Source organism: Glycine soja, chromosome 14, assembly GCF_004193775.1.
Source record: "Glycine soja cultivar W05 chromosome 14, ASM419377v2, whole genome shotgun sequence".
NCBI lineage: Eukaryota > Viridiplantae > Streptophyta > Magnoliopsida > Fabales > Fabaceae > Glycine > Glycine soja.
Genome location: NC_041015.1, coordinates 6,759,316 through 6,770,145, shown reverse-complemented (window position 1 = coordinate 6,770,145; position 10,830 = coordinate 6,759,316). Strand labels below are relative to the sequence as shown.

Sequence of the window (10,830 nt, the reverse complement as noted above, 5' to 3'; positions counted from 1 at the left end):
TGCCAAAAGCATGCAGGGATACAGCATGTACCTGCTAGTGAGTTACACTCCATAATCAAACCTTGGCCTTTCAGAGGATGGGCTTTGGACCTAATTGGTGAAATCAAGCCTGCCTCTTCTAAGAACCAGCGTTATATTATAGTTGGTATCGATTACTTTACAAAATGGATCGAAGCAGTCCCTTTGCCAAATGTTGATCAGGAAGCAGTAATTAGTTTCATTCAAAATTATATTATTTATAGGTATGGTATCCCTGAAACAATTACCACTGATCAAGGTTCAGTTTTTACTGGACGAAAAATGAAAGAATTTGCCCAAAAAACTGGCTTTCGATTATTAACATCAACACCATATTACGCGCAAGCAAATGGTCAGGTCGAAGCAGCCAATAAGATTGTAATTAACTTGATTAAAAAACACATTGCCCAAAAGCCAAGAAATTGGAATAAAACGTTAGATCAAGTTCTATGGGCATGTAGAAATTCTCCTAAGGAATCAACTAATACTACCCCATTTCGACTGACTTATGGGCATGATGCTGTACTTCCGGTCGAAATACATTTCCAATCAGCCAGGGTACAAAAACAAATGGACATTCCAATCGACCATTATTGGAAAATGATGTCAGATGAGTTGGTTGATTTAGATGAGGAGAGATTGAGAGCATTAGAAGTTTTGACTAAACAAAAAGAAAGAGTTGCTAAAGCTTATAATAAGAAAGTAAAGTCAAAAACTTTTAATATTGGAGATTTAGTTTGGAAGGTTATCCTGCCCATGGATAGTAAGGATCGAGCCTTGGGCAAATGGTCCCCAAATTGGGAAGGACCGTTTAAAATAATTCAGATCTATTCGAATGGTGCTTATGAGTTAGAAGAGTTAACCCCTCAGAAACGTACTTTGAGCATAAATGATAAGTATTTGAAAAAATATAAACCAACACTGCTCGAAGTTAAAATAAGCATAGAATAAGAAAAATACTGGAAACATAAAAATGGCAATAACAGTAAATTGCCACAAAAGGGCATTTGTCAATATTACATCAAAAAGTAGAATCGAAATACAGAATTCGAAATAAAAAATTTATAAGTTCTACTAGTGCATGACCAAGTCCTCATATAGTTTCTTCAAGGTGGCCATCTCTTTAGTTAAGACCTGGTCAGCACTCTCCATAACTCTCGCCTCATCTGCTATAGCTTGAGATGCGCTAAAGGCCTTCAGGCCTTCCCTCCCTTTTTCAGCAACCAACTTCTGAATCGAATTAGCGGCCTTCTCCTGGAGTTCCTTGCGTTTGGCCTGCTCCGTCACAATTTTTTGCCTTAGATCATCGACCTGAGACAGCAAATCCGTAATAGTTGCCTCCCAGGAGGAGATGTTATCATCACAGGCTTTGATCTCAGAAGATCCTTCTTTCGCCTCTTTGGTGAGACGTTCGACTTCATGTTGAGCAGCTCGGGCTTTTTCGAGCAGAAGGATATGTGCCTGTTTCTGGGCATCCAGTCTGGCGCCATTTTCGCGTTTTTTCTGCACAGTACTTGCAAATTGGTCAATGATGGCCTCGATTTGGATAACTTTGCCTAGAATCTCATCAGAGGTAAGGGGGTTGTGCAATTTCTTCAAAAAGTTCAGGTGCCCAAAGGCAGCAGAGGGGTTCTCTTCAATGGATTTAAGCACATCTTCCCGTGCGTATTCCATGGATAACTTCAAGAGCAGAGAATCTTGGCGTACTGAAGAGTTTATTTCGGCATCAGATGAGGACGAAGCACCAGGAATCTTTTCACTTGAGATGTCGGCTTGACTTGTGGTCAGCAGGAGTCGAAGGGCTGCAGCAGGGTCTTCGTCTTGCATTTGAATGAATGTATCTTCTGCGATCCCTATGCTAGCGGAAAGCTTAGATGTCGAAGACGCCGGGTAAATGTCCGAACCTCCAGCTTCAGCCTCTTCTATGGCCTCTTCATCGGAAAAGTTTTCTTCGGATGAACTTTTTTGACTCGATCCATGAGGACTGCTGGATCCAATGCCTTGACCTTCACCCTATTCTTCAACATTCACTGCATCCGTCTCAGGAGTGGGAGATGTTCGAGCATGTGAGGGTATTTCTTCTACAGAAACATTTTGTTGTACCTGATTCGAATTATCATGGAAAAAGGTTAACAAATAGTTTCGTATAAGCTATGATTTAAAACACATTAAGAGGATGATACCTCGACGGCAGGTTGTTCTTGTGGTGAGTCCGGTTGATCGACAGGGTTGCCCATCTCAGCAACAGAAGGAGTAGCCTCTACTTCAGTGTCGTCAATATCGGTCGAAGGTGGTTGGACGTCAACAGGTTGATTGTCACCTTGTTCTTTTGAAGGCTTGGTCTTTTTCTTTTTCTTCTTGATTGGTTCACCACCCTCAACAGCCACAGAAGGTTCAGGCTCGACCTGCTTTACTTTCTTTTTCTTTTTAGGCATTTGAGCCTGGGAATTGCCTGCCTCTGTTTGTTCAGCAGACTTGGTCGAAGTCGCAGGTAACTTTCTTTTTCTTATAAGAGGTCTTTCCTTTTCTTCCTGCATTACGAGGGTAAAGAATTGTCAGAATATAGACTTGAAAGAAAGCTATAATATTGACATTAGAAATAAAACTTGCATCTTACTCTTCGTCTAATTCGACGACCGCATGCTTCGAGCGTTTTGAAGTCGTGGTAGTATCAATGCTATCATCTTTCTTTTGACTCTGAAAAAATAAAGAAATATGAGGCAAGACGTTAAGAGTAAAAGATAAGTTCAGAAGAGTTACCTTCTCTTCTTGTTTCCCTTCTTGGATCTTCACCCCGGTGGGTTTCTTGGGTCTCACATCAGCTCGAGACGTTTCAGCACTTTTCTTCGTCATGATTGTTTTGCCTGAAAATAAGAATATTAGAAAAGGCAAAAATACATATCAATTTAGAAAGTCAAAAGTAATTTAATACCTCGAGCCTGAAGGTTTGAGCGGATATTCTCGACCGTTGGTTGTATAAAACCACTCTCAAGTCTGGAGATCATGATAGTAGTGTCTCCAACTGAACGGGTCGAATAATATTTCTCCCACCAGGTAACAAACCCCATGGTGCAGAAGTGGGAATGGTTGAACTCAAAAGGATGCAGGTTATAGTTTTCATCAAGAGAAATCTTCAAAAACTTCTTGAAAGTCTTTTCCGAAAGATTGGCCCCTCTTATGACGTCTCGAGGATCTTCGAACAAGCTTTTAGGACGGATTTGCGAGAGGCCAAATTGTCTTGAAACCAAATTAGGCTGGTATCCAACCAGGCCTAAATAGTTCGATTGAACACCTGTACGACAAGACAGGATCTGTGGATTCAAGTAAAATGACCATATTTCGTTCACTTCTTCTTCATTGTCCGGATCGACAGCAGGAAAATAGTCAGTGAACCAGGCCGGGCCAACCTCTCGACTAATGAATGGAGCATGTTGGGGAAGAAACTTGTCAAAGCTCAGAAAAATCCTCATGTACTTTAGGAACAGCTTTTGTGAGTTTTGAATTAAGGTCTTGGGGGTTAATCGAAGTGCTCTCTGGCCTTCGATCGAGCGATTTGCAACTTCTTCAGCATAATCTTGTGGGATTATTAATCCCATTTCTTGTTCGAAGGTGGCATTAAGCCACAACTGGAGAAGCCACATAGGCCCAGATACTAAGAAGGAAGACCCATCCTTCGACTTCTTCAGATCATCGCATGCCTCACCAAGCGATTCGTATAGCACTGCTAACAAGAGGCGTCCAAATCCAAAGTTCTGACCTTCATGAATTTGTAATGCCATTGGAATAAATCTTTTGGCTACTTGCAAGGATTTCGTGCAAAAAACATAGTGAGATAGCCACAGGGTTAAGAAGGCTACGTGCTCTTCATCAGAAACCTCCTCTTCGACGGGTCCTTTGTGTTCAGCTATATATTTGGAAAAGGTATTCTCCTTATATACTAGCTTGATATTGTCACTAGAATTAGTGGGGTCATAAGTTTCTCCGCTAGGCCTAAGGCCTGTGAGGGCGGCTACATCTAAGAGAGTGGGGGTCATCATACCACATTTAAATTGAAAGGTGTTGGTAGAAGACTCGAAAAAGTGCATAGCTGCTATCAGCATTTCTGGTCGATATTCAGGACCAGATCGAGAGAATTGTATCAAATCAAAGATGCCATATGTCTTCCAGAAATCCTCATACGCTTGTTCGACTCGATCAAGCCAAGGTAGGTAATCCCTATGGGCTATTGACGGGGCGGATCGAAAGAGTTTGTGGGGTTTGCTTAAACAATTAAAGTTGTAAGGCTCACTATCAAAAATCCTAGGTTCGCAAGTTGGGTAGCAGGGAAATACCTTGTTCATTGCACTCGAAAGTGATTCTTGGTCTGGCAGGGGTCCACCGAAAGCGTAAACTGTTCTTTCCACTGCGAAAGGGATCATCACCTCTGATTCCCAGGCTTCTGTTTGTTCGGCGTCACCATGTGGTTCTGGAACCACCTTTTCTCCATCAGTCCTGACTGTAAAGTGGTGCCACTTCCCAGCAAACGGAACTGATTGTTCTTGCGACATCGTAAGAAATTTGAAAGAGGATGATTCTTACGAAGGGTTTGGTAACTGATGGAATCAGTGAGTAAAAGCTTGGACTCACGGAGAACAATGGCAAAGCTCAGAGACACGGTGAGGTTGATGATGAAAGGAGTAGTAAGTTGATGTCTGAAAATGAAAAGGTTTCGCCGGAGATACAACAAGAAGAAGAAGGGTTTTGGAAGCAGAGAAGCTGAAGGGTTTTCTGGAGTTTTCTGGCGCTATTTATGGAGTTTCATTTTTAAAAGGGGAAAAAACAATATAATAATCAATGGTCAAAAATCAATCACATCAGATTTCCCTTCCGATTCCCCAGCATGACACGTGTCCCACTTTGCCTAGAAAAGTGGAATTAATGATGGGTAGTGGGAGATCGAGGCGACGGTTACACAGTGAACGTGCGATCATGACGCCGTTTCAGGAAAACTGGTAGAAGAAGAGAAAAAAAAATGTCAACTTCTCATCTTCCTTCGATCTCGAATCGAAGCAGACATTTTTTGGGGGCAATTTGTTAGCCCATATTTTTTATGAGCTAAAATATGCTCTAAATACGCATTAGATGTCGTATCGAGTTTCGAAGCGTATTAAAGAGCAAGAATCTTGTCAGGACTTGTTCGAATCGAAAAGAGAGAAGAGGTTTTTGAAAGGGATTCCCAGGCTCAAGGAAGTATTTACGAAGTACAAGGCTAAGACAAGAAAAAGGGCTTCGAACCATTGGGCGATTCGAGTTGGCGTATGGTCGAGTCGAAGTCAAGGCAGCAAGATTTCTGGACTTAGCACAATTTCTGACAAAACTTCACAAAATCAGTTCGACTTCGAGCAATGAGGATAACCGTTCTAAGGAGCAGTTATGTGCATGTAAGGTGTACGTAGCAGGACACTTGGCATTAGGATAGTGTTCGACCGTTAGGGCAGTTTATTTTCGAATGTCTATATATAGCAGTTTTTAGTCAGATTTCGGGGCCGCAAATCATTTCTACAAAATCCTTATATACTCAAAGTACCCAGCGCAGAGAGAAACGAGTACGCAAGGAAAATGTATGATTGTGAACCATTTTTAAGTTTTGTAAACTTTACATTTCGAATGCAATGCAATTTACGTTTCACTTTATAATTCCTGTCTTTTAAATGGTTCATTCGATCGAATGAACTTGTTGAGCCTTTTAATTCTGCAATTTATCTTCCCTTGTCAAGTTACTTTCAGCATTTCGATTCTGTCAAAGAATTTTCCTTTCTGCAAATTTCGAACCAGTGAATGTTCGTTGCAACGATGAACATCAAAAGCTTTACGTTTAATGCAAACACACAAATGGCATGCTCCTGAGATTCACTAGTTGATCTCGCAAGCAATTAACTTAGACTAGCGGTCCCACTGGGCGTGCCAATTTGTTTACGCTGGAATTTATATTGGCATTACTGACAGATGTCTGCGTTGGTTGCCCCTCCATATTTGGAAGGTCATTGTTTCGATTACTTGGGGGTGGTCTAGCCATCCTTGTACGAGTTTTGAATTCTGTTAAGTGTGGAACAGATTTTCCACTTCTTAAATGCATACAAGGTCAAAACAATTAAGAATGCAATAAACTAACTGTTCTAAACAAAACTTTAATAATAATTTTAAAGCCAAAACACACAATTGACCGGTCCCACTGGGCGTGCCAATTTGTTTACGCTGAAATTTGGTAAACAATCGCTAGTCTAAGTTAATTGCTTGCGAGACCAACTAGTGAATCTCAGGAGCATGCCATTTGTATGTTCGCTTTAAACGTAAAGCTTTTGATGTTCATCGTTGCAACGAACATTCATTGGTTTTGAGGTTTGCAGAAAGTAAAAATTCTTTGAAAGAATCGAAATGCTGGAAGTAACTTGACAAGGGAAAGGTAAATTACAGAATTTAAAGGACCAACAAGTTCATTCGATCGAATGAGCCATTTAAAAGACAGGAATTATGTAAAATGAAACGTAAATTGCATTGCATTCGAAATGTAAAGTTTACAGGAACTTAAAATGGTTCACAAACATACATTCTCCTTGCGTACTCGTTTCTCTCTGCGCTGGGTACTTTGAGTGTATAAGGATTTGTATATATGATTTGCGACCCCGAAATCTGACTAAAAACTGCTATATATAGACATTCGAAAATAAACTGCCCTAACGGTCGAACACTATCCTAATGCCAAGTGTCCTGCTACGTACACCTTACATGCACATAACTGCTCCTTAGAACGGTTATCCTCATTGCTCGAAGTCGAACTGATTTTGTGAAGTTTTGTCAGAAATTGTGCTAAGTCCAGAAATCTTGCTGCCTTGACTTCGACTCGACCATACGCCAACTCGAATCGCCCAATGGTTCGAAGCCCTTTTTCTTGTCTTAGCCTTGTACTTCGTAAATACTTCCTTGAGCCTGGGAATCCCTTTCAAAAACCTCTTCTCTCTTTTCGATTCGAACAAGTCCTGACAAGATTCTTGCTCTTTAATACGCTTCGAAACTCGAGACGACATCTAATGCGTATTTAGAGCATATTTTAGCTCATCAAAAATATGGGCTAACAGGATAATAAGTTCTTGAAGACTGTATTCATAACCAAACATAAAGCACAGTAGCACACCGCACATAAAATACCTCCCCCATAGATGTTTTTTTTCATAATCAGCCCAACCACTTAACATAGTAAAAAACACATTACCAAATAGCACACCAGCTTAGTCCAAACTGCTTCATCAGAGGTACCAATTAAAGAATTAGGTTCATATCCTAGAAGACAACGAAATCGTGTAAAAGCAAATTACTTTTCTCTTCTTTCTCCTCTCCTATTTTGGTATTTACATGACCAATCATGAGTGCATGAGTAATATTTTACAAGAATTGGTGAACTCTCGCATATAACAAGATCAACTGAAGAATCTACAAACATAACCTAAAAAAGTGTAAAAAAAATATATATTAGAACTTACAAGAGTTTCTCCTACCATTTCACATCCAGTGTAAGAGGCTCCGGAGGAAGAAAAACGGGTCTCAACTTTGTGTATGACATATTGGACATCAAATGCGCCTAGGAAACTGAAACTGATTCAATAAAAGGTCTTACTTTCTTGATTAAAAGAGGCTTGAGCGTGTTTCCCTCAACTCTGGCCAATATCTCAAACCAGAACCTTTCAAAACTAGGCCTCGTTCTCCAATCAGGAATCGTACGATTAAGAGTGGCATTATTACTTAGGTCTCTTTCTAATTCTAAGGGGAACTTCACAACAGCTGATGCTTTAATATTTGCTTTGAGAAGGCCAAAAAGCTGATCTTTAAGTATCTTACGCTCAAGAAGACTCCTCAAAACTTTCTCCAATATACTTAATCTCAAACTTAAGGAATCAATGGGGCATGCTCGCTTTCTAAACATACGACCATGGTAACATTTTTCTGGAAGCAGCTCAATAGCATCCTCTGAAATCAATGTAGTTGCTATGTGTGCATAAGAGTTTCGAGCTCTATAAGCAACCAAAGATGCAGAGCCTGATATGCGTATGGGAATTAGAGTCATGCAAGTTGAATGCAAAAAGGGCCAAAGGTCACTCTTCCCCTCACTACACATGGCACTTCCATTCATTTGCAAATCAAGATCAGACGAGTAAAAAGAGAGATTTCTTGTGCTCTTCTCACTTCTACTGTAATACCCTCACCAACAAGGATGTGTTTCAAACAAGTGTATGAAACATTCATCTGCCAGATAGAGTCAGAGCTCAGAATTTATCGAAATCGTTATCTACAAGAATTAACTTGGATATATCATAGATTGCTCGGAGGAAAGAAAAAAGAAACTTATTAACAGCAGGACAATCCTCAAATTTTGCCAACTGAACTTAAGAGTAGAACAAATAAACATAAACAACAGCAGGAAAATATCTTCAACTTTTAAGACATCACTAGCTATAGAGGAAAGATGTTTATGTTAGTAATAAAAGTTAAGGCTACAACAAAAAACACGTAAGAAATAACAAATTGTCCATTGTCATCAACGCAACAACTATCGTTAAATAACACTTGATCTTATACATTTAGTGTGTGTTTGGATCAATGTCCTTGATCCAAGTTGCCCTTCAAATTCACTTCAAGACAAGAAAATGACACAGAAGCAAGCCCACAAAGCTTCAGATGGACACGTCGCAGAGCACAATATGTGCAACCAAAGATGTGGATAGTGGATGCATTAGAAGTGAAGGGAGTAAATCTTGATCAGATATCCATACTTGGATGCTAAAGATTGTTGTAATTAGTTTTAATCTTAATTAACCATCCATTTTAAATTATACAGTTGAGATTCTGACTAGGAAAAGTTTATCTTAAAAGTCATATCAAACAATGTTGATTTCTGATTAATTGATTGATAGTATAGAAGTTTTTTTTAAGCTCACCAAAAAAAAGAAGAGAAGTTTTTACACCGGCCATGTATAGCCATTCATTAAACTCTTTCACATAACTACCTTAAATAAAAGCTAGACTACGAAAATTTCCTATTGTTAGTTTTGTTAGCAATGTCAATTGGGAGCATTCGAACTTGCGACCTCAACCACACAGACTCAACCTTATATCTCCGATTGTGCTATGTATATAAACTTATTTTCTTATTTCTTGGATAAGAGTTTCTGCTATCAAATTAGCCTCTACATAAAGTACAATTTTCAAAGGAACAAAGAAGAAGAAAAAAATTCAACAAACTGAATAAGGAAAATAAAACACCATGACAGAATCTTAAGAGGAACGGAAAGAATAGCTTACGGGGAGGGAAAGCGATAGGTTGTGAAGGGCATCGACCCGCAACGCAAAGGGACCTTCTAATTTGAGGGTATGAAGGAGTGGGAAGGAACCGAGCCGGTGAACGAGAGAGGGCAAATCGGGAAATGGTGTTCTGAACTTGTTCCACGTGGTAACTTGGTCTGCGAATTTGAGGGTGAAGTTATCATTATCACTGCCCATTCCGATTCGGAACTCGTAGCTCAGGGAGGTCCCGAACCTAACCTTTCCGACATCCAACTTGGTTACTCTCACGTTGTCGTCGTTGTCGTTGGAAGAAATCCCACTTCTGTTTCGCCGACACCGCTTTCAGAACATCCTTGATTTCCACGAATCGAAAAAGTTAAGTTAGTAATAAACAGATTTAGAATAAACAAATACATGATAGTGTTGATTGATACCTGCAAAATGTGGGTGGAAGAAGAAGAAGAAGCAAAGGCGGTGAATTGAAGGAGAAATATGAAGAATGAGAGAGGGAAGCAATAAGGTGTCATCCTCGAAGCGTCAACGGTGGGTACCGGCGAGAGCAGAGGTATCTGATGGGAACTACACAGCGTTACTCTCGTCTCTCAGATTCGCCAAACTCGTTCGCATTAAGGTGTAAGTTTTTATATTTTATTAAAGAATAGATTCATTATTAACGATATAAAAAATAATTATTCTCTATAACCGTAGATTAATCGGTAAGGAATGATTTTAAGAGTTGAATAGTGATGAATTATCATTCATAAATCAGTATTAAAATAATTATGATCAACAAGTATATTATATATAATAATTGTGATTAGACGACGACATATAAAATAATTTTATATTATTATTTAATTATACCAAAATTACAAAACGGTTCAGCATATGTTATATCATACCTCAGGGCGATTATTACAACCAATACATAAGATATTTACTCCTTCTCAAGTACACTCATCAACTCCTTTTTTTATTTTATTCTAAAGGAAGTACACTCATCAGTCATCAACTCCTAAACCCCACGTTACCAAAGACATATACTCTCCACAAATATGACAACTAAGTCATTTGGCAAACAATTAATCACTAAAAACACAAATACATAATCAATATACTTTATAACTTCTCAATTAACTATTTAGCATGTATAAAATAATATATTTTAATGGATGTAAATCCAACTCTTAAAGTCATTACAATGTTTCAACTTACAAACCATTAGAATAGTAATAGTACAGCAATTCACGTGTGAAACTGCAACATGTATCACCGGTGTTATTGTAGTAGTGACCTGATTTCAAATTTTAACATAACCTTGCATTTTAAATCTTGCATCTATCTCTCTTTTGGTAAACAATAAATCTAATGCTAATATTTATTAAAGGATAAATAAACACAAAACTTAAAGATGATTTATTTTCATCGATATTTTTTTTTTCGAAAAAAATCTTATTTGAGGTATTGTTTAACACTAAATATGATTATCTCTCTTAA

General features: G+C 38.8%; 1 protein-coding gene across 3 annotated transcripts; it reads right to left on the bottom strand.

Annotated features, from left to right (window-relative positions):
• Positions 1-966: 966 nt before the first annotated feature.
• LOC114383410 lies at positions 967-9,982 on the bottom strand. Of its 3 annotated transcripts, none has more exons than XM_028343086.1 (6): positions 9,768-9,982; positions 9,592-9,685; positions 9,352-9,509; positions 2,951-8,295; positions 2,202-2,882; positions 967-2,121 (listed from the first exon to the last, which is right to left on the bottom strand). In XM_028343086.1, exons 4-5 carry the CDS (start codon positions 4,563-4,565, stop codon positions 2,632-2,634), a joined length of 1,866 nt encoding a protein of 621 aa, XP_028198887.1. In that variant the 5' UTR covers positions 4,566-8,295; positions 9,352-9,509; positions 9,592-9,685; positions 9,768-9,982; the 3' UTR covers positions 967-2,121; positions 2,202-2,631. The 3 variants fall into 3 exon arrangements, with proteins under 3 accessions (XP_028198887.1, XP_028198888.1, XP_028198886.1); XM_028343087.1 differs by having other exon boundaries at positions 2,202-2,715; positions 2,779-2,882; positions 9,352-9,685; positions 9,768-9,981; XM_028343085.1 differs by having other exon boundaries at positions 9,352-9,685.
• Positions 9,983-10,830: the final 848 nt, after the last annotated feature.